General features: G+C 39.6%; 1 protein-coding gene across 7 annotated transcripts in view; it reads left to right on the forward strand.

Moving 5' to 3' along the window:
* The window catches only part of LOC127572312 (protein prune homolog 2-like), a 79,621-nt gene that overhangs the window by 33,196 nt on the left and 21,435 nt on the right, over nt 1–24,990 (forward strand). For all 7 annotated transcript variants that reach the window (XM_052019397.1, XM_052019398.1, XM_052019399.1 and 4 more), the window contains 3 exons: nt 2,270–2,349; nt 10,255–10,476; nt 21,167–21,343. In XM_052019397.1, coding sequence (XP_051875357.1) covers nt 2,270–2,349; nt 10,255–10,476; nt 21,167–21,343 — 479 coding nt within the window. The remainder of the gene's footprint in view (nt 1–2,269; nt 2,350–10,254; nt 10,477–21,166; nt 21,344–24,990) is intronic.

Below are 24,990 nucleotides of genomic sequence, written 5' to 3' on the forward strand. Positions count from 1 at the left end.
CAGACATGTCCCAGAGCCACATCAACCAAAACTTACACAGCCATAGTAGCTTAACCTCTTCCCAACTGCCATATGTCTTCACTCTGTCAGATAAATTCCCTTTGCTCCGCCTAGCCTACCGAGACTAACTTATTTTTTTCTTTCTCAGGTCTGATGAAGGGTCACAGACCTGAAATATTGACTGGATCTCGTTCCACACAGAGTTTTTCCAGTGCTTTCTGTTTCTGTTATTAAACTTGCATTTTATTTGTTCTTCCTTGCCCACTGCTTTCATAATTCTGAATTTACAAATCTGTAATTTTTTCTAGTTCTGATGATGTCATTAACTTGTTTAACTCTCTGCCATTGCTATTGAATTCTTTCAGCATTTATTAGTGTTTTATTTTTTTCTTTTGTCTCTTCTTTGTTTTCATTATGTTTTTTAAATACGTTCCTTTTTTGGTTCCAAACAAGAACTAGAAATTCTGCATCAAAATTATTTTTATGTTCAAATAAAAGCAGTAAGAACTGGTTGAATCATGACATGGAATAATTCCATTTGTATATTCATCTTAAACTTGCTGGGAGTGGGAACATTCTTTAAAAAGGGACATCCATTCCTGCTTCAGTTACTATAGCTTCCAGTTCCCCTCTGACTTCCCAAGCCAAAGTTTGATGAGAATTCAGTCTCAGTACCTTTAAAAACAAGAGAGTTGGATTTGTGAGTTTCATTTGTAGGTTGCAGTCCTGGAGAAAAATGGCTCTTGCGGGGAAGTCAATAAAATGTAATGCTAATGCATAAAGTCATAACTTTAATTTAACAAGCTAATCTGTAAGTTAATATAACCCACATAAACTCAGCACAAAATCAAAATTGTCTTAAATTACTGTTGGAATGTTTTATAAATCACTCATTTTAATTAGATCTGGGAATTAATCTTGTTAATTACAAAAGATTACAATACTCAGAAATATCATCATGGGAATTGAAATCTCTGTAAGAAACTACTAGGCCTTGTGGCCTGCTTTTCTACCAAATTTGTTTTTAGTGGTTCTGCAGGGGTGTAGATGGTAGCACTTTTATCTCTGAGTCAGAATTCTGAGTACTATAATATTGGGGTGTTCCTCCAGTGTAGTACTGAGGAAATCCTTTGCTCTCAAATGTACTACCTTTTGGATTGAGTTGTTAAACTAAGGAGTCAACTTTCAAGTAGTTATTAAAGATCCAGTGAAATGGGCCTGGATTGTCGAACCCATCATATGGCAGTCATGAGAATAACTTATCTGTGTTTCTTGTCAGGAAATGATGGATTGGCAGAGTGGTTTGCTGATCACTGAGCTAGCCACATTCTGACCACACACTTGCCGTTGTAACTGGTCCCTCATTTTGTCAGCGGGAGCTAAAATTTGGCCTTTGCTTTAACACACAGTCTCTGTTGGTCAGCAATCCAGATCTGCTGAGACTTTTTTTGCTGTAATTAAACAACTGTCTGGCAGGAGGCCTCTCCTAAATATGACCCTGGTCATTCCCAGGATCCTTGGCTTGGTCTGGGACTTGGTGGGTGGGGATGGCCTGGAAATGAATTGTTTTCCTGAAAGACCAGCCTTCCAGGCAGAAGTATTTTGGATGAAGAATTAATTGAAGACAGATATTCATGTTTCCTCGGATGGATGATTGACATGGCAACCCTGGTGACATTTCTTAACTGTGTTTCATTCTTGGAGTGAGGGCTGATAAGAGTCCCTCCCCATCCCAACAATGGGCAGAACCAAGAAATGACACCAAGGATTTGCATGTTAATCACCTGTGAAACCAGTTCAGTCATCATGAGCATGAGTGCATATCATGTGACTTTCCCTACATGTTGATAATTGGTTTGCTGAAATTGAGGCCACAGATGCAAGGTGAGTGACAGGTAAATGTTGGGTGGATGATCTGACCCAATATTTCGAAAAACAGAAGGGTTCTTTTTCATCCAATGTCTATCCCTTGAGCCACATTAATAAATAAATTATTTAATCATTGTCACGTTGCTGCTTTTGGGAGTCTGCAGTCTGCAAAGTGGCTGACACAGTTCCTGCATTATAATAGTGGCTTCTCTTTTAAAGAACTTTATTTTCATGTACTTTGAGACATCCTGAAGTCATTAATATGCAACATGTCTAATATTTTGCATATTACTGAAATTAGAACTTGAAAAGAATGTTAACTTGTCAGTGATATATGTGTGTCAACATTACATACCAGTTTTCACAGTTATGACTTAGGTGGCATGTTTGTCTTTTACAGATCAGTGACAGAGGATGTGGGAATGGACATCCCCTTTGATGAGGGTGTGCTAAGTCCCTTAGCTGAAGAAAGCAGACCTGGTAGGAACAGTCTGATTAATTCGTTCTGTAAATAACTCTGCTAAATTATGTGCTGAGAATCAAGGCTACAATAAATATGACTCATCATTTTGCCTGAGCCAAAGGATATACTAAAGACACTTCACCAAGCTAGCACACTGGCAGGCATGAAAGAATGAATTATTTACATAGAATGAATCCCTTTTATTTTCTTCCAGTTCATTCTGTCCTTGTTAACTGCTGATGTGGTCTATTTAAAACCTGGATTCACTAGAAGTTGATATTTAAAGTCGAAGTCAAAGCCGTGTTTATGTATGAAGAGGTGCAATGAAAAACTTATTGCAGCAGTCATCAGAGTATTAAAGACATAGCATTCACAAGAAAAATATTAATTAAACATAAATTAAATTATACAAGAGTATAAAGTTATACAAAACAAATTTATGTGAAGTTATTGGCTGATTTGATATCTTAAACTTTTGAGCATTGCCAAATAACAGTGGCATGAGTATAAACCTTTCTCATTAATTGTGTTCACAATCTGTAAGGATGCAGTTAGACTATTTTTGCTAAATTTCCCCACTGATACCTTTTTTGTTACATTAGACAATAAATACAATTATATATGTACTTAATGTAGTAAAACATCCCAAGGTGTTTCAAAGGAGCATTCATGGACAGTGTGACACTGAGCTACATGAGAAGTTAGACAATGTGACCAAAAGTTAGGTCTAGGAGGTAAATTTTAAGGACCGCCATAAAGAAGGAGAATAAACCAGAAATGTTTTGGGAGAAAATGGTGAGTTAGGATATGGGCTGTAGAATTCACATTCACCATTCTCACCATTCTGAATGCTCCTTTAGTAATTGATGAGGATGTTGCATTTTTTTCTAGGAGACTTTGAGAACCTCCTTCAATTGGCTCCTCTGTCCACCTGATAATCTCTTTGAGTGACATAAATCAGAATGGAGTCTCTGTTTTGGGTGTTCGGTTTTTGGCATGAGAATGACATACCTACCGAGTGGAGCTGGATAAGTGTAATTATGGCCTCAATGTTGAGGATCCTAGCCTGGGAGAGGTCATAAGAACATAAAATTTAGGAGCAGGAGTAAAGTAATCAGGCTCTCCTGCCCCATCTGTGTTTCCCACATTGACCTAATCAGTTCACACAATCCACACACCCAGAATCGAAGCAATTCATCCTCAGTTCAGAGGCATTGCTTTAGAAGAAGAGAGGAGTAGAGCCTTAGATGAACTTGAGTGGAGCTAACTGAAATGGAGATTCTTTACTGTGTCTAAAGTGGGTGTTAGCCAGTTTATTAACATCACTACAGGAATGTTTTGTAACTATCTGCTAAATTAGCCAATAATGAGTGGCATGGATGCTGAATCTCCAGTGTTTGCAGTGACTGAGCTAAAAAAAAATGAGTACTGCTTTTTGCTTAGAAGTGCCGCCAGGGATCACTACCAGTCTGTGATGTCTAGCTTCAGGACCGCTCCCATCCAGACTCACCTTACTGTCTTCCATGCATTTTTGGAACCTAATTAAGGATCTCTACCACCAAAACAAATGCCCTGAAATTCATCCTTTTTATAGGTGCCCGCTGCCTCTGGGCATGATAGGGACTGACTGCTTACCCAAGATGCAGTTTGCATGAATCATAGACCTCCCAGTTTTGGTCTACACCCTATGTTTTTGACAACCGGATATTACCATTTCTCCTCTTGATGTCCTGTTGTTGTGCTTCTGGCTTTTCTTCACTAATTCTTCACTTCTGGACCTGCCTCTTTTTTTATTTTTCTCTTAAGTTTCCTTTTTATTTTGTTAGAGGGTGGAGTGGTTAGTATGGGAAGGAAACAATGTTTAGGCTGTATTTGGGTTGAAGATTATAGGAATATAAATGATTTTAGAATTTCATGTCCCATCTTCCCTCATCACTTGTATATATCAAATATATACCATTTTATCTTCAATTGGTCGCTCCCTATTTTACCACCTCTTCATTCCAAGAATTATCGCAATCTGATGTCTTTGAAACTGCTTGAATCTCTGCTTTGTCATGCTGTTAATTATCTTCTTCCTTTGTATTCCTTAAGAGCAGACTATGAGAGATCAAAGTTCTCTTCATCTGTCTCTGTTTCCTCTACCTTATCTTTTATTTGCTTCCTTCAGACTCCAACTGTGCTTTCAAAACAAGGTTTTTGAGAATCAACATTAGATTGGATTAAAAAAGAAAATGGATGTCTCTTTATCTTTCTCTTTATATATTCATGGCTAAAACTTGACAGGGGCAAATTTCATAACTGAGATGGAATGGGTGGAGAATGGGTGTTGGGATGATGTGAGTCTGGGATGATGGGGATAGAAATACTGTTGGGAAGCTCATGTAAGATCTTGAGGAGCCTTAACAGCATGGATGAGAAGAGGATGTTTTCTCTTGTAAGAATCTAGAACAGCAGTGCACTGTTTTAAGACAGAATGTTGAGAATCTTCCTCAAGGGACTGTGGAAGCAGAGTCTTTGAATATTTTAAAGGCAGATGTAGATACTTGATAATCAAGGGAAGAAAAGGTTAAAGCAGGTAGATGGGAATATGGAGATAAGGTTACAATCAAGTCAATCATAATCTTATTAAATGCTGGAGCAGGCTGGGGGAGCCAAATGGCAAATGGCCAAAAAGCTCTTAATTTATTTATTTGGATGTTTAAGTAAACTTGGAAAAAAATACTTTGAGATGAAAGCAAAGCATTCAATTATTTGGATATCTTATGTGTCCTGGGAATGATGCACAGTACAAATATTCACACATCAGGTTTTCCCTCCAACAACTTCAGCAAAGGTAATGAGCATAAACCCACACTAATGTAGGAATGAGGTTTTCAAGTGATAGCTTATCATGGCATGAAGGTGAACATATAGAATGACATTTCTGATTTTAAAAAAAATTGGTAGGAACCTTAGATTGAATATTAATTACTTAGTTAGCACCTGTATTTTTGGATTCTTCGTGTACCAGAGACCTCCAAGTAGCATCTGCACAGTATGTACATTTTTGAATCGTGTACATGAATGGTGAATGACCACCTGAAGCACACATGGCAGACAGATTGTGAAGCCAGTACGTAATATTGATGCCAGAGGTGCCAGTTAACACTCACTCTTAACTTCATGGCTCAATTTATATACAGTATCAAAAAGGATTCCCACTGTCACTATTTAAAGGGATCATCCATTACTTGCAGGTTAGTTACTCATTCATGTCACCTGACAATTGGTACAGTTCTGTTATTTTAAGTATTCAGTGTTTTAATCTGCAGGAGTCTACAGTGAGTAGTATTGCAAGTGCTAAAGGATGTTTTGTTGTCTTAAAAGTTTCTGCATAAATTAGTTACTTTCAGGCATAGCTATGTTATTTGGCATTCCTCTTGGAATACAAACATGATCAGAAAAAAAGTAGAGTGGACTGGCCATGGAGATGCTGGGAGAATATTGGGAGAAAAGTTCTTGGAAGAGGTCTATTCAGGATGCAATTATTCCACCAGAAGCTCAGTAAGGAATAAGGTGTGAGACAATTTGCTTAAATAAGGATGTTGTCATTGAAATCTTCTTAAGTTACAACTGCAGTCTATGAGCAAAATAAGGATGCCATTTCCCATGCTGCCACGTTGACCTTAGTAATCAAATATTTTGTTTCTGGCTACTTCCAGGGTGGAGCTAGAAATATTCGCATTTTGCTGTTTGCTGTTATGTACATTAAGTGAGTGTAGATTCTCTCTGCTGAAAGAGTTGATTACATTTCAACTGCTTCCACTATGTGCACAGCTCAGGGTGCCCTGTTACAGGTGAGAGAATAGGTGTCAAGATTCTTGGTAGTCTGTTGTAACTTGCACAGCTTTGTCATTGAGAGGGCTCAACTGTATAATGAGGTGTGTGTGTGTATGTTTGTGGAGGGGGCTGTGGTTGTTGGGATTTTGATATGTGGCAATGCTCAGACCAGTGGGGCTGTCCACAAAGAACTCATCTTGTGTAATAGCAATCAAAGTTTCCTATTTGCCAACTACTTCTTTGTAAGCAGCCCCTCAGGATCAAGGATGCCTTGCTTCCACTCTGGTTTTGTCTAACAAGGCAATGTGTGACCTACAGACTCTTTCACACATGGGGCAGGAGGTTGTTTGACTGGGCTGGTAAGTGGGTAGTTTGTGAGGTGGTGTGCTCCTTTTGCCACCTGCGCAGGGCTTCTGTGTATCACAGAATGGGCACAGGCCCTTTTGGCCCATCAGGTAAGTGCCGGTCGTCATATACATATCAGTACAAATCCCATTTCCCAGCACTCAGTTTGTAGCCTTCTATGTCATAAAATACTCATCTAAATACTTTATAAATGTTGTGAGAGTACCTGCCTCTGCTCCCCTCTCAAGCTGTGTGTGTTAGATTTCAATGCCGCACTGGGTGAAACAATTTTTCCTCAAATTCTCTCCCCTACCCCTCACCTTAAGCCTAAGCCCTCTGGTTATAGATACCTCTGTGATGGGAAAATGTTTCTCCCTATCTATGTCCCTCATAACTTTGTATATCTCAATCAAACTCCGACCCCACCCCACCCCCCCCCCCGCCCCCACCACCCACCCCCTCAGCCTTCTCAGCTGCAAGGAAAGCAAATCCAACTTATCCAGTGTGTCCTCATAAATGAAGAGCTCCATCCCGCGCAACATCCTAGTCAATCTACTCTGCATCCTCTCCAGTGCAATCACATCCTTCCTCTAGTGTGGTAACCAGGATTGCACACAGAACTCCAGCTCTGGCCTAAACAATGTTTTATATAGTTGTACAATAATCTCCTTGTTCTTATGTTCTGTGCCCTGGTTAATGAAGGTAAATATGCCTGTGCTGACGTCTTCAGGAATTCTTGGACATGTGTACCAAGGTCCCTCTGTTCCTTAGTACTTCATAGGATCTCCCAATCTATGTAAATATCCCAGCCTTATTAGCCCTCCCAAAATGCATCATCTCACATTTTTCAAGATTGAATTCCCTCTGCGCTCGCTCTTTTCATCCTACCAATTAATCAATATTGTTCTGTTGTTGAAGACCACCCTCTATATCATCAGTTTTCATGTCATTTGTAAACTTGCTAATCACATCACTTAAGTTCGCATTCAAGTCATTCATGAATTATAACACACAGCAAAGGTCCCAGCACAAGTTCTCAAATTCTCAGTGTACACCAGTAGTCAGAAGTTTCCAATAGCAGAAGCAATCCTCGATCATCACCCTTTGCCTCGTATCACAAAACTAATTTTGGATCCAATTTGCCCTGTATCCCATGGGCTATTAGCTTTTGGATCAGTGTCCCATCTGGGACTTTGTTAAATACCTTATAACAGTCCATATAGACTACATTAACTCCACTTTCCTCATTGATGCACTTAGTTCTTCAAAAAATTCAATCAAATTTGTCCAACAAGATCTCCCCTGACAAAATCATGCTGACTTTCTTAGATTAATCCCTACCCTTTCAAGTGTAGAATAATTCCTGTCTCACAGAATTTTTTCCGATAACTTCCTTTCCATTGATGTTAAACTCATGGGCCTGTAATTCCCTGGCTTATCCCTGCTGAGCTTCATGAATAAAGGTACCACGTATGTTGTTCTCTATTCATCTGCCACCTCACCTGCAGTCAGAGCAAATTTGAAAGTTTCTTTTAGAACCCCAGCATCTCATCAGGCCCTGGGGCATATCCACCATGAAGCCTGTTAAGACATCTTAATAAGTTCTCCTTTTCAATATAATTTGTTCTAAAATTTTGCCACTCCTTGCCCTGAATTATCCTATTGTAATGACCTTCTAATATCCATAGTAAATACAGATGAGAATGTAGGCATTCTCTGGCTACAAACGTAGATTGCTACTTTGGTCCCCAATGACCTTACTCTTTTCCTGGATAACCCCTTCCCCTTAATAGGTTGAAAATACTTTGGGATTTCCCTTAATCTTGCTGGCAGCACTACGTCATGCCTCTACTTCACTCTCATTAATGTTTTGGCCCCCTAAAATTTCTGTACTCTTGATGCATGCACTCAGAGTCTTCACTACCAACCAGAATGCTCTTTCCCCAATTTGAGTGGTCATAGAGCAGAGATTCCCAGATGTTAATGGGGATTTTGCATTTCTTTATGGAGGCTTTCAGCACATCCTTGAATAATTTCCTCTGTCCACCTGCTGATCTCTTCCCATGTAGAGCTCAAACCAAAGCTGCTTCAGGAGTCTGGTGCCAGGCATGCAAGCAACATAGATGACTGACTGTAACCAGGTACTCAATGTTGGGGATATTGGCCTGGGAGAGGACACTGATATTGGTTCACTTATCCTTCCAGTGAGGTTGGAGAATTTTATGGAGACAGCGTTAGTGGTATTTTGCGCAAAGAATGACTCTAACCATTGGAATATCTTCCCTGTGAAATCCCTTGACTTCAGTTTTACCAGGCTGCTTTGATGCCTACTCGGTGAAATTCTGCTTTGATTTCAAGGGCAGTCTCTTTCACCACCTCTAGAATTCAGCTCTTTGGTCCATTTTTACATCAAATTTGTGATAAAGCCTGGAACCAAGGGGTCCTGGCAAAACCCAAACTGCGCATTGGTAACCAGGTTATTGAAGAGTAAGTGCTGCTTGACAGCACTGCTGATCTCACTTTCCATCATTTCTAAAGATTGTGAGTAGACTAATTGACTGGCAGTGGGCCAAATTAAGTTTGTCCTTTTATTTGTGGGCAGGACATATGGGTGTAATTTTTCAGGGTGTTGTGTAGATGCCCTTATTGTAACACTACTGGAATAGCCCAGCTAGAGGTACAGCATGTTAATGAGTGTGGGTCTTCAGTACTGTAGCTAGGATATTGCTGGGACCACCTCCTCTTGTTAGCTGTTTACTTGTCCACTATCATTCGTGACTAAATGCAATAAGACTGCAGGCTTATGACCCCTTGGTCATGGGATCACTCAGCTCTGTCTATTGCATGCTGTTTTTGCTCTTGAACATGTATGTAGTCCTGTGCTGCAGCCTTGCCAAGTTGTCACCGAATGTTTTGATATTTCTGTTGCTCCTAATGTACCCTTGTGCACTCCTCACTGAAACAGGGTCAACTTCCTGCTTGATTGTATTAAAGAAGTGAAGGATATGGTCATAAGGTTGAAGATTATGGAGGAATACATTTCTGCTTTTGATGACGGTCCATAATACCTAATGCATATTCAGTTTTGAGTTATCAGATGTGTTCTGAATCTCTCCCATTTAGCATAATTATAGTGCCACACAACATGCTGACATTAAATTGTCCACTCTTATTAGTTGATCAAGCTCACTCCATTGGCCTTAGGATGAAAATAGATGTTGGCTCGCTGAGATCTACTTTGTTGATCAATAAAATCCATTGTTCGAGAACAGGTTTTCAATGGAGACACAAGACTGTAAATGCTGGAATCTGGAGCTAGGTTTTCTACTGAGTTCTGTAATGTATTATTTATGGTGCAATAATTTTAGATTGAAATTTCTATCTTTCTGCTATGTTAATGTCACCATAGAAGAATTGTTGATATTACTATTAGGATTATGAGCTTAGATAGAATGCAGAAGCAATGTTCCATCGTCTTTATGAAAACTTTATAAGTAATTCTTAAATGAAGGATTAAATAAAGGTCCTAAGATATTTGAAGCTTTAATCTGAGCAGTTGTTTATGATATGTACTATTATTGGTGATTAAACATGTATATTAATTTGTATGGAATTTATTGCTAAAGGGGGTGATTGGAAATTGCACAATCGTTGATTCTCACAATCATTATAATTGAAAATACAAAAGAGCAACAAATTGAGATTTTTTTTAAAAAGATATCCAAATAACGTAATTATTTTTCTCTCTTACTCAGCACCACCTAATTCCTTGGATCTCAATGGAACCCACCCTGGAAAGAAAAAGCTTATAGCTCCTGAAATCAGTCTTTCACTTGACCAAAGTGAAGGCTCAGTACTTTCTGACGATAACCTTGATACTCCCGAAGATCTTGACATCAATGTAGATGACCTCGAGACTCCTGATGAAGCAGATTCGCTTGAATATTCAGGACAGGGTAATGAACTGGAGTGGGAAGGTAAAAACAAATTAAAATCAGCTATTATTGAACACACATTTCAATTCCTTCTATGGATATTTCTTTATGATTCTGGTTCAACAGTGCATTTTTGATTTATTCTTGTTTATATTATTTTGTCTTTTATGGATATGCTTTGATGGAAATTAAAGCATGCTTTGACAGAAATTAAAAGTGGCAAATTAACTGAGTCTTGCTGAAAGAGCCAGTTTTTCCATATCATTGGTCAATACTGCCCCCTATATCATACTCTTCCCAAAAAATGTAACTGAATAAATAGGTCTATGCAGAGAATATTATAATATTATTAATGGCATTATAACTGTTAAAATCCCTGCTCTCTTACCTTTGCATAGGTCTATGTCTAACTTAAAAATGTAACTGTTATAAGCTAATTTTAAAAGGGAAATCATTCTGCATCAGAAAGTGCAAGCAGAAGTATAAGAAGGATCACTTCACATTCCTGAGTAGTAATGTATCAATAATAGTAGGTTGCAGTACATATGGCATTTTCCATTAAATTGTACTCATTTATTACTTTAATATCGCAAATCTGACCAGTTGAACTTGACCATCAGGGCTGCCTCAGTTTCCATTTGTAGCAAAATCTTTAGATGACCTGTCAAGACAAAACAATGAAAAATACATCTGATGTGGAAGGATGTATAATACTTGAGGACAGTCAGATTTGGGATTGCATCCATGTTTGAGGGGAGGTTCTGTCCCATGTTAGGTCCATTTTTCCAGGTTATGAAAGCTGATGTAAAAATGTGAGCATTATCCATTTTCACATTGATATGTGTGACTGGTCTTTTAACATAATTGTTTTTCTTCTTTTAATAAGTCTGTCTACAGAAATTGTAAGGGTTTGCCCTCCAGCATAGTCTTTATTTAGTATTTTATCATATACTTGTCAATAAAATTATATCCTTAATAATGTTCCAGATCTTGTTGAATTCCATCCTGTACTTCCATGGAGAGCTGCCAGCCAACAGTCCCTGTAATTACTTCAGTTATAATAATTTAGATAAAGCCTGTGCTAAGTGCTGTGATAATCAGGGTGCAGCTATCTTTGTTTCTTTGCATGTGCTCTGGTACATGTGACACAGATGCCCCAGGATCCAGCTGTATCTTCACTAATTTTCCTGCTAGGTCCAACTGGAGGTAATTTTTTACTCCCTTCAATTGTGCAGACAATTGCTAATGCAAATTGCTCTTCTTCCGGTCCAGTGTCCTCTTTGATGTTAATTGCGTACTGTACGTGAGCAGTGCACTTTGCATTTTTCATACTTTGAAGTGACCTATTTTTCCACAATTGTGACACCTTTTCTACCAAAACGTATAGGAAATGTGTTAGTATCTTCCATCACAGTGGTAATGTGCTTGCTTACTTTTGTTGTGTGGCATTTGTTTGAGGGGTGTGCTTCTGAAGTCCCTGTGTTTGCTGAAGAAATGGAGGAGGTTAACTTTGTGTTTTGGCACTCATGTGGCTGTGTTGAATCTTTGAAAAGCACCTCTGGCTGTGTCAGAATGATGCATTGACTCCTTGCTATCCTTGCAGGCAAGTTCCAAACCCTGTGCTGCATCACAGGCTCATTTAAAAGTCAAATCCTCTTGTGATAACAGCTGCTTGAGATAATCTACCCATCAGAGACCATGGACAAACTGATTCAGTGGGCATCATCTAGAAATACACCAAGGTCATGAGCTTGTCAGACACTTTGTGCAATGATGCAGACAATAAAAGCATCTTCTCTCTCTTGCTGCTGACACTGAAATGTGAAATGTTCTGCAATGAGAATTGGCTTGGGTTTGAAATGTTTTGACAGTATTTTCTAAGTTCAGTGTAAAATAAATCCACTAGTTTCTTTGGTGGAACCAGACTTTTGAAAGTCCAGAATCTGTTGGACCAATATAGTTAGGAATACAGTTGCCATTTTCTCATCTGCAGAATCATTTACCATCACCCCATTCAAGATGTTCCAAATAAGAATGAGCATCTTCTTTCAGTCTCTCAAATTATGGTACCTTTGTAATTGATGGTATTTATTGCTCTGCAGTTTTGCTTTTAATCTGTAGATGTTTGATTGTAATAGCAAAATGTCACTGGTTACTCAAGTATTCCAAACAATGTACAGGGTCTTTGCAGTATTGAGTACAAGTCAATCCCTACTTCATCCCTATTGGAATAACTTTTAGTATGAAAGTACAGACTAAGCCTGAGCCAGATACTGTGTTAATCTGGATGCGTCCATCATTGATTCCTTGTAGACATATTCTGTTGCAAGAGACACAGTATGAAGCTTATACATGCTCCTTGCAGCCATTGCATACCTACCTCCTGTCATATGCAGGAGAAAGAATTCTTGTTGTAAGAAGGATTCCAGTTACAATTAAGTATGGAGAAGTCCAAAATCTGTAGGACTCAAACACATGGTTCTGGCTTTCTCTGTATAACTACAACTAAACTTATTAGTCATCTTGTTCCTGATTTCTGCACATACACATTGTAATCAAGAATTTGGAAATGTGCTGGAGGGTCAAGTGTTGGCACATCTGATACCCCATTCCACTGCTAAACTGCACACGGAGTCAAGGGGCAGAGTTCAGTCAGGTTGAGCTGAGGAGCTGACTACATTTTCCATCTGTCCCCTTAGCTTTATGTCATGACTGGTATTGGGACTAACAAATAAATTCTTGGTTTACCAAAAAAAAACTGGAACTGGTTTGACAAACTGGAAATCAAGGAGCTAATGTAACGTGTTCCACATTGAAATCTTCACCACTTCACAAGGAAAAGAAATAGTTCTATGGGTTCCTGAATGCGGAAGTACAAGTGCAGCAGAAAATGTGTGATCTAAAGAACAAGGGATGGATGGTGAGAGCATGGGAAGCTCAGAACCTCAATGACAGCCATGACATGAGTGGGTTCTTTAGTGTTGTAAAAGTCGTCTGTGGCCAATACACCAAAGGATCCATCCCACTGAGAGCTAAGAATGCAAATGAACTTGTCAGGGACAGAAACGCTCTGAACACCTGCTGGAAGGAATTCTTCAAGACCTCCTCAGTCACAGATCTGCTTTGATGTGAGGTCTCTTAATTCCATCCCACAGCCACTTATTCGGGCCAGCCTCATTACCACTCCTGACTGACACAGTCAAAAAGACAAATCCCTACTAACAAATAATAAGGCTTTAGGAACAGACAGTTTCTCTGCTGAAATCCTAAAACTCAGCAGTGAAGAGCTTCAGTCACAAATCCATCATCTCACCATCCACATTGGAGTAAAGCAGGATATACCACCTCAGAGACACCTTAATCATTATCATCTTCTAGAAAGGAGACAAATCTATTTGTGGGACCCAGGGGTTCTCTCTGCAGACTGTCACAAGGAAAGTCATCACCAAGAACAGCCTGATCTGAATTCTTTATTTTGAATCTCCCATAACATTCTTTCCTGTTTAATTCTGCAGCCAACATGCTAATCACCTCCTTCACTCCATCTCCACCACTCCATCATCAGTTACTGATGTTTCAGTAATAAAGCCAGTGTTCTCTAGAACTCCAATTACATCTGCAATTTCCTTCAAAACTTACACTCAGTTTTTGCAATGTTGTGCTGTGCAAAATCCTTTTAAATTTTTATTTATTTAAGAAGCACTATAAGTGTTACTTGTTACTGATATTTACCTTTGGCACTTTTTATTTTAACATAGTTCTAATGTCTGTTTTTTGTCCTGTGGAAGAATTGCATTTTATATACTTCTGCTCATCTTTGGCTATGCTGGACCTTTGAGGCATTTGGTTTAACATTATAAAAGGACTGCTGATTTGGCTTGAAAATGGCATTGAATATTTATCATCTGTAATCAAAGAAATGTATGTGGATTTACTGAGTGCACAAAGGAGTCTTTTAATCACTGAGCACTCACTGCATAAAATGGGTCAGTGTCTCTCATGCAGAAAATAACAAGAAAAATGAAAAGAGGAATCCAGATTAGTAATTGTGTACGTCTGTTAAAAAGCTATTCAGTTGTGAAAAAAATATTTTCAGGCTCATCGACAAACTCTGCTTTTGTAATAATACATTGTTTAAAAATATTTTAATGCAAATATTTGCTGTTGTCCTAAAAGATTTACTGATGACTGATCATTAAGATGCAATATATCATTTCTGTCTGACATTTCTTTACTTTCTCACCCATCTTGCCCTTGGAAAAGGCTGCCAATGATATGAAATGTCATTGTGGCTTTCTAAAGGCTATGAAAATCTCCAACATTTATCTTTCAGTAAATGCAAGTCTTCAAATTTTGCTTGTACCAGGATGTTCTACATTTAGCTAGGTTAATAATTATGGAAGTGAACTTGCTCTGGAAATTTCAATGCAATTAGCATGCTGGAATTCTGGTTAAATTTGCATGAGCTGTAACTATAGTTCTCCAGTTTGCTACAGATTCCCATCGATACCCTGCCTGTCTCTGAGACTGGCTAACTAAATTGTGTCTGTGATATCCTCTTTGATCTAGTACTTCCAATTTCCTGTATCTACCTCGATATCAAATTGCCCTCCTCTCTATATTGTAGCCATCACTCACAATCATTTATTTATTAACTATGCAACAGTGTTTTCATCACAAGTGTGATGAATCTCCTGTTATGTAAAATGAAAGCTATCTCTACCTGACTGACATGCAGATGGAATTTAATCCTGACAAGTGCAAGGTGATGCATTTTGAGAAGTAAAATCGGGGTAGATCATATAACGTGTGACTGCGTGTGTTTCCTCTGGGTGCACCATTTCCTCCCACATTCCAAAATGTGGGTTAGGAAGTTGTGGGCATGCAATGTTGGTGCCAGAAGCGTGGCAACACTTGTGGGCTGTCCCCAGCACATTCTCAGACTGTGTTGCTTGTTAACTCAAAAAGACGCATTTCACTGTGTGTTTTGATGTACATGTGACTAATAAATAAATATATAATATCTATATCCTTCACTTCAAGGAAAACAAGCCCACCCTGCCCAATCTCTTCCATAACTAAAGTCCTCCATTTCAGGCAACAGCCTGTTGAATCTCCTCTGCACTCTCTATGGCGCAATCACATCCTTCCTATCTTGTGATGACTAGAAGTGCACACAATACTCCAAGAGCAGCCTAACCATTGTTTTGTACAGGTGCAACATAATGTCCTAACTCTTACATTCCATGGCCTGAACTATGAAAGAAAGCGTGCCATATGCCTTCTTAGGCTGAGGAATGACCTGATGGATATAAAATTGTAAGATGCATAGATAGGGTAGATAGTTAAACTGCTTTTCCCATGGTAGGGCTACCAGAGTGAGCAGGTTTAGGGTGAGAAGAAGGAGATTTAAAGGGGATCTTAGGAGTAAGTTTTTTTTTACAGAGAGTGTTTGATATCTGGAATGCGCTGCAAGAGGGGATGGTGGAATCAGATACAATTACTGCAATTGAGAGGCATTTAGCCAGACACTTAATTAGACAAGTCATAGAGGGTACAGTCCTAATGTGGGCAAATGGGATTAGTGTAGGTGGGCAAAAAGATTGGCATGGGTTTGGTGGACCAAAAAGGCTGTTTCTGTGCTGTATGGCTTTATGACAAGCTGTGAGTAATGATCCTGCAAAGAAAGTTAATGATGTCATTTCAGGGAAGTCAGCCTTTGTGGTCTGCTTTGTTTGTGTGCAGGTTGGGTGTATCTGACAGGCTTTAATAAAAATTGAAATGCAGGTTGGACAGCTGAAGGTTAAGTAACTCTCCCATGTTTGACAGGATGTCAGCCTGTGACGTGCCAGTAAAGCCCATCTGTTTGCATAGCAAGCAAGGAAAATCACACGATTGTGATGGTAATGAAAATATCCCAAAATCTATAAAAATTTCCAGTTAATGCTGTGTGAGATAAATCTCTCTATATAAGGCTAGTACATAAAACAAAAGAAGCTGAGAAGTATATAAAGCAAAATTGTTGTGAATTTCATTATAATGTTACAGGAGATGCATTTACCAATGAATGTTTCCGGACATATATGTAGAATTCTAGATAGATTATCAGTAAGTTAGCATGGCTTTGTTGGCAGCAGTGGAATCTCATGACAGGATTCAATTACCATTCTAAAGTTGCTTATGCCAAGGCAGGTGCCTTCTAGCTCACTCAGTTTGTACTAACTAATTTCATGAACACTGCTGAAGCAAACATATCTATCACCTTTAGCAAGCACAATAATTATGGAGGAGGAAAATACTAATGGTTTTCCGGCAAGTAAGACAGCTTCTGTAGCGTGCCTACGTACCTTATATTTGTCCTTGCATGAATCAACGCCTTAAGAAAATAAAAAGTGGAGATGAAAAATATTTCGAATAAAAGAAATGCTGAACTCCTTTTTGTTGTGAAATATTCACAGTGACAGCTGTTTCTATCAATAGTTTTAACATTCACAAGTGGAATGAAGAAGCAGTGACCAGAAGCATAAAGCTATTTGTTGCACTAGTGCTAGATTAAACAAAATCTGACAGATGGCAAGGCCAATGTACATAAGCTGCTAAATTTGACTGGAGGCTACATATCTGTGGAACCACCAAAACAATGACTTTTAATATAAATCAAGAATTTTCATAGTTGATAATAAAAATTGCATGTGGTTATAAAGGTGAAAAAAAATCTTCCAAAGTAGTGTGATTTAAATGTATTTTGGACTGTTAACTATATATTACACCACTGATGCTGTTGTGCAACTTGAACTTTGTTCTGCAGGAAACGGATGCAAAGATCAGCCATTACGTACAAATTGCACAATTTTCTTTACTTTTCTTCACTGAACATCCTTTACAGCTTTGGGAAATGGTCAAAAAACATTTCAAACCATTGACCGTCTTTGTTGAGGCTGATGGAAAAGAAGACCAAGATATGGAAAAATATTAAATGGAAGGAAACCTATTGTGCAAACAGTCTGTAATCAAGGGCCACTACAGCCCATTGTTGGACGAACTACTAGACAGTTGCTGAAACAGAAATGTTGTGAAGGGTAATCCTGCCTGACACTCTACACAACAAATCCAGAGGACAACATTGCATACAACATGATGGAAGAAGTTGGCAGCAGATGTGAGGCCTTTATTGACTGGCGCTCTCCTTGGTTGTCTTTCCAGCTGAACGTTAGTCATAGGTGACTTTGTAGGTTGCACATCTCTATCTGGTTTCAGCTGATCATGACCAAATGAAGGTATTCCCTGCAATTGTTATTAAGTCGGTATGGCATCTTGGCAGGTGAACCTGATTGGGCTTTTTTGAGGTACAACATCCATCATAGAGTCTCATTTAAATATGACATCAAAATGACTGGGTTGCTGCTGAAGAACTATACAGTGTTGCTTTAAATGCTAACACTCATTCTTGGATAACATTATTCATGTTCTCATATGCTCTTAAGACATTGAAGATTGATGAAGCCCGTTCAGCCCATCAAATCTATGCTGGCTCTCAGAGCAGTCCCATCAATTCCTTTCCCTGTAACTTATTCTTTCACATACCCATCAATTTTCCCCCTAATTTTCCTGTGACCTACTTACACATTAGGGGTAGTTTACTGCACCCAATTAACCAACCAACCAGTGTGTCTTTGGCATGTGGGAGGAAACCAGAGCACCCACACTGTCACAAGGAATATGTAAATACTCCACACAGAAATCACTGGAAGTCAGGGTCAAACCAGGGTGACTGGAGTGGTAAGGCAGTAGGAAAACCTACAGTACTGCTGCGCCACCCTTAATCTTGCCAAGTGAGAGAGAGCCTCCTCTGCCTGTAAGTGTTGGTGCACAGGATCTGGCACGGGAAAATTTCCATGACCTTAGATTTACAGTGAGAAGCATTGTTGCTAATGTTGTCTCAATTTTCCTCATAAGCCCCTTCTCCAATGCAAGACTGTTTTCTAATAACAAACTAGAATGTTATAACTCCATAGCCAGTGTCACATTGGTTTATGCAGGTTTAGTAAAATCATGGCCCTACTAACTTGCAAATGCTCAGTTAACCTCTCTGGTACGTTGTTCATGCCCAGTTTATGTCCCTGCACCATTTTCATTGCCATCAGATGCAATTGTACTCAAAGCCCAAGAGGCTTAGCCAAGTGCAGGCCCAATATTTAAAAATAAGACTGTCTATTTTTTCCCCCAACACACCTCATTCCTATTTTCCTGGAACACAATGTGGCAGATCTTGGAGCCCAAAATCCATGCAGTTGTGTTTTTATACATTCAATCTTCCTGGTAAACTTCTGCTTAGGTCTAACAACTTTTCTTTCCCTTTCTCTTTAGCATGACTCTTCTGCTCTTATATATTCTCTCAGGGACTCCTACCATGTGTCTAATTTGACAAACTCCTTGGACCTTTAAAGTTTTCACCAAACTGACAAACGTGTTAGGCCCTGACCACCACTCACCTACATCGAACCGCTCCTGAGCACACCCTCTATTTGGCTTATTTGGGCCTGAAGCATTTCTTACTATCCACTCTTATCCCTTCTAGTCATTGCCTCAAGCCAAAGGAAATGTAAAGATCTGTGGTAAATACAGCTATTCTTTCTTGCACTATGACTCTTTTCAAAATTTAGAATGAGAGGATATCTCAATGAAACACTAATTCTTAAAGGACTTGACAAGCTGGATGCAGCGATGCAGATATTGGTATACTAGTCTGAGGAGTCTTGGATGAGGGGGCACCATTTATGAATAAGGGGTAAGCCACTTTGGACTGAGATGAGGAGAAATTTCTTCTCTCAGAAGGTAATGAACTTTTGGAATTCTCTAGTCAGTAACTTCGTACAAAACACAATCATAGACTTCTGGACATTAAGGGAATCGGAGTGGGTAGTGCAAGCTATGGAAAGGGTGCAAAGAAGCTTCAATATAATTCAGACAATTGAGTAAGTTGTCAAATACATGGCAGATGCAGTTTACATAGAGCATTAAACAGTACAGCACAGGAACAGGCCCTTCGGCCCACGATGTTGTGCCAAGCTAATTAAGCTAATGATGCCTAATTACACTAATTGCTTCTGCCTGCACATGGTTCATATCCCTTCATTCTCTGCATGTTCATGTGCCTATCTAAGAGTCTCTTAAATGCTTCTGTCATATCTGCCTCCACCACCACTCCTGGCAGTGCATTGCAGGCACCCACCACTCTGTGTAAAAAAAACTTGCCCTGCACATCTCCTTTGAACTTTCCCCCTCTCACATGGGGCAACCAGAATTGAATGCAATACTCCAGATGCAGCCTAACCAGAGTTTTATAAAGCTGCAACATAACTTCTTGACTCTTGAACTCAATGCCTCATCTAATAAAGGCAAGCATGCTGTATGCCTTCTTTACCACCCTATCAACTTGTGCAGCCACTTTCAGGGAGCTGTGGACTTGGACCCCAAGATCCCTCTGTACATCAACATTTAGTGTGGATAAATGAGAGGTTATTCACTTTGGTTCTAAAAAATAAAAGAACAGATTATCATCCGAACGGTGATAGATTTGGAAAAATGAAGGTTCAACAAGACCTGAGTGTCCTTCTATGCCAATTGATAAAAGCAAGTTTTCAGGTGCATCAAGCAGTTAGGAAGCTAAGTGACATTTTGGGCTGCATTAGAAAAGGATTTGAGTACAGGACCAAGGATGTCTTATGTAGTTGCACAGGGCATTTTTGAGGCCCCAGCAGGAGTTTTGTGTGGAGTCTCCTTATCTGAGGAAGTATGTTCTTACCATGGTGGACATGCAACAAGCTATACCAGGTTGATTTCTTGGATGGCAGGACTGATGTATGAGGGGAGATTGGGTTGGTTGGGCATATATTCACTGAATGAGAGAGTTCATTGGAGCCTATAAAATTCTAACAGGATTGGATAGTCTAGATACTGGGAGGAGGAGAATGTTCCCGATTGCTGGCGAGTCCAGAACCAGGGGTCACAGCTTCAGGATACGTGGTATGCCATTTGGATTCAAAATCAGGAGAAATTACTTCACCCTTAGGTGTTGAACCTGTAGGATTCTCTGCCACAGAATGCAGTGCAAGACTAGTCATGAAGTACATTCAGGAAGAAAGTGGATATATTTCTTAATGCCAAAGGGATGAAGGGATATGGGGAGAAGGCAGGAGCAGGGTACTGAAGTGGATGATCAGCCTTGATTGGGTTGAGTAATGGAGCAGCTAGAAGGACTGAATGATCTCCTCCTACTCCTACATTCTGTATTTCCATCTTATCATGAATGATGCTGGAAAATGGCACTGAGGCAGAAGATTTGCTGTGACAATGAATGGCTGAGCAGGCTCGAGAGGCCAGAGGCCTACTTCTGCTCTCCTTTCTTATATCCTTATGAACCTAGCTGGGTAATTGGAACCTCTTTTGCCCAACTAATATTTTATGCTTCAACTTCTACACCAAGCACTACATCGGTCGTCTTTTTTTCTGTTTAATATTATTTAGTTCTGGGGGTGGGGGGGAGTGGAAGCCTGAAATGTCAACTGCATTTTATCTTTTTGATTGATGCTACCTGACCTGCTGTTTGTTTTGACATTTCCAAGTATCTTGCTGTCTTGTATCTTTACAGTTGATATGGTCATTCTTTATGTAACTATATTACACATGTATCTGAATGCTGAAATATTTATTACAAGTATTTTCTTTCTAGATGAAACACCTAGCGCAATCAATACTGGAAGAGAAGTGGCAGAACCTATACCAGAGTACACAGCTGAAGAGGAACGCACTGATAACCGGTTATGGAGAACTGTTGTCATTGGGGAGCAAGAACACAGGATTGACATGAAAGCTATTGAACCTTACAGAAAAGTTGTCTCTCATGGGGGTAAGGCAATTCATCAAAGTTTTTCTTTATTAGATGAAAAGCATAACTTATGTTGTGAAACAGATTCAGGGTCTCAGAAGGCGAGGACTCTGAACACAGTCTTCGAGATAAATGATTTATTTACAAAAGACAAATGCGGGGAAAGGGTAATGGGAATAACACACACACACACGCACAGTTGATAGTGAGCGTGGGAAAATCGCAACGTGGGTAAACTACGCACACACAACAAATTGGGTACAGACAATCAAGGAAAAACAATATGATACCCGCCACCCCCTGACTCAGTGCAGGCACAGCTCTATGCTACTAGGGATACTATCTAAGATGCTCCCAACCCTTTTAACAGTGCACACCTCACCAATGATTTCTCCAGCGCTGTTTCACAGTGCTCGGCCTGGAGCGAAGCAGGGTCATCCCTCGGAGCAGACAAAGAGAGAGAGCTGAGCACATGTGGCACTCTTTATAGTGCTGGGGGGTCCAGCACAGGTAATTTAAAAAGGCCAATGGCCCAGTGCCAGCAAGGACTAATTGATTACAAAGGCCAATGATCAGGTGTGCACTGATGGGTGGGGCAGGGCCAAACCTTGATTGGCAGTGGTGTGTCTTCCGACCAGGTGGGGGCCATGCTGTCACGTGACAGCCACGATCCTCCACAATACACTTAGATAACTGAGATTATATATCAAACAATATGTTATTGCACATTTGGCTCAACTCCAGTGCCATTTGTTAGGAAGTTGTAGTGTATTGTGGATTTTCCTGGACTGGTCTCAACAACTGAATGTCAGTTTCTCTCACTTAAACCTGCAGCTTCAGGTTAGCACAACCTTTAATTTCTGGACTTTTAATTTCTGAATTATAAACAATGGACCACACTGAACAATTAAGAACAACAGATTGCATTAAATTTGATGTATAATAAAAGCAGATAAAAATAATCATCAAAAACTGAATGCTGAATTTTCACATGTCCTTTTGTACACTTATTTTTTATGGTACAAAATTTCACCATGTGACATGGTTTCTGAAGGGAGTAGCAACACACCAACCTTAGAAGACAAGAATGTAAGAAATAGCAGTAGAAGCACATTATCCAGCCCTTCAAACCTGCTCTACCATGCATCAGAGTCATGGTCTTCTATCTATTTTTCTGCATTATCTCCATACCCCTTGATTTCCTTAACATCCAGGAATCTATTGAACTCTGCTTTAGATGAATTTTTTGACTGAGCCTTCACAACCTTCTGGAATTCCAAGCATTTACCATCCTCTGAGAGAAGAAATTAATCCTCATCTCAGTCCAAAATAACCAATTTAAAGATAAAACTTTCCTTAGCAGCTGACACAATAGAAGTAAAATTAGGAATTGTCGGTATAGATATATGATAAGGTGAATTTTTGTGTTGTTTTGTATAATTATGTTGCGAAAAAAGAATGTTCCTGTCTTTTCTGCCTTATCCTTGGCGTAATAGAATTTTTTTACACTTGTAAACTAAGGCATTGTATTCAAAGGCATTGCATTCTTTTTCTATTACCAATTATTGCCAAATTGTATTGCTAAATAGGCCTCTGCATGATCTACCCATTAAGGTTATTTTCTAGCTTACCCTGGCCCAGTTTCAGTGAGGTGCTAGTGGTGAGCTTTGTCCTTCATGACCTTCATACAATGAAAATATATTCACAATGATGGTTGACAACAATTTCCAGGATATTGACCTAATGGAGATATATGTTTAATTTAGTATTTAGTGACTGAGAAAAGAAGATGGAGGTGTTGATGTACCTAAACTACTACTTGGTGATAGAGTTCACGAAGATGAGAGGTTTATTAAGGTGGTCCTTGTAAATTGCTTACAGTGCATCTTGTACATGTGCTGATAAAAGGGATAGAGAGCAGTGTCATGCCACTGATCAAACAAATTGCTCTGTCCTAGATGATGTTGAGCTGGCTCTTCCATTAACACCTACTCAGGAAACAGAAATAAGCGGGTAGATTACTATCTAGAAGGAGAGAAGATTGATAGTACGGTAGTACAAAGGGACTTGGGGGTACTCGTACAAGATACCTTAAAAGTTAACCACCAGGTTGGATCGGTGGTTAAGAAAGCGAATGCTATGTTGGCATTCATCTCGAGAGGTATAGTGTATAAAAGTAAGGAAGTGTTGATGAGGCTCTACGGGGCACTAGTGAGGCCTCATTTGGAATACTGTGCGCAGTTTTGGGCCCCACATCTTAGGAAGGATGTGCTGACGTTGGAGAGGGTTCAGAGGAGATTTACGAGAATGATTCCAGGAATGAAAGGGCTTAAGTATGATGAGCGTTTGTCGGCTCTTGGACTGTACTCGCTGGAGTACAGAAGGATGAGAGGGGACCTCGTAGCGACATTTAAAATGTTGACAGGTAAGGATAGAGTAGATGTGGCTAGGCTGTTTCCCTTGGTGGGCGTGTCCAGGACCAGAGGGCACAATCTTAGAATTAGAGGGTACAGTTTCAAGACAGAGATGAGGAGAAATTTCTTTACCCAGAGGGTGGTGAAATTGTGGAACTCCTTGCCACGCACAGCAGTGGAGGCCAGATCAGTGGGGGTATTCAAGGAGGAGATAGACAGATATCTAAATAGTCAGGGTATCAAGGGATATGGGGATAAGGCTGGAAAATGGGATTAGAATAGTTTTTTTTTTCTTTTTCTTTTCTTTTTTTTTCCCCACCCCATTTCTTTTTCCCTTTTCCTTGGAGCAGACTCGATGGGCCGAATGGCCTGCTTCTGCTCCCTTGTCTTGTGATCTTGTGAATATTGAGAATTCTAATACACTTCTGTGTTAAACCTGTGAAGTTGGCAGGGGCTTTGAGGGGTCGGCATAGTGTACCTGATCTGCTCTTATTCAATGTTCAACAAGCTTTTCCAGTTCAGTATTTGGTTATTGTTGTTTCCACATTGTTATTAGTGAGAGAGTCAATGATTTTATTGTTGTTGAAGGTCTGGACTTTCTCTTGAGAAAGGTGATTATCACCTGCCATATGTGGTGTAAATGGTAGCATTTATTTGTCATCCAAGCTTTGACGTTATCCAATATCTCAGTCAGTATCAAAACCTCCTATTTTATTTGGATTCCCTTGGTCTCCACCCTCTCGCAGTATCCCCTTTGTTCTCTCCACCCCTGCTTCTTCTCTACAACTTGTTTGCTCACGTTTCACAGATCCGACGGAAGGTCATTGATCTGAAACGTCCTCTGTTTCTCTCTCCACAGATGTTGCCTGACCTGTTGAATATTTCCAGTATGTGGAGTGTTTTTATTTCAGATTTCCTGCATTTATATTTGTCTTGCTTTTAGATGGATGTTATTCATGCTTTGCTTGCTGTATTCTACAATTTCCTTATTGCATGGAAGGAGACTATTTGACCCATCAAGACTATGCCAATTCTCAGAACAATTCCGTACCCAAATTATTTCCCTTTAACATAGAGCCATACAGCATGGAAACGGGCCCTTTGGCCCACTGTGTCCATGGCGATCATTAAACACCCATTTACTTACACTACACCCACTTTTTCTTCCCACATCTCCATCAACTTCCCCCCCAGATTCCACCACTCACAAATACACTAAGGACAATTTACAGTGGTCAACTTACTTACCAACCC

The sequence above is a fragment of the Pristis pectinata genome, chromosome 7, assembly GCF_009764475.1.
Source record: "Pristis pectinata isolate sPriPec2 chromosome 7, sPriPec2.1.pri, whole genome shotgun sequence".
Classification (NCBI taxonomy): Eukaryota; Metazoa; Chordata; class Chondrichthyes; order Rhinopristiformes; family Pristidae; genus Pristis; species Pristis pectinata.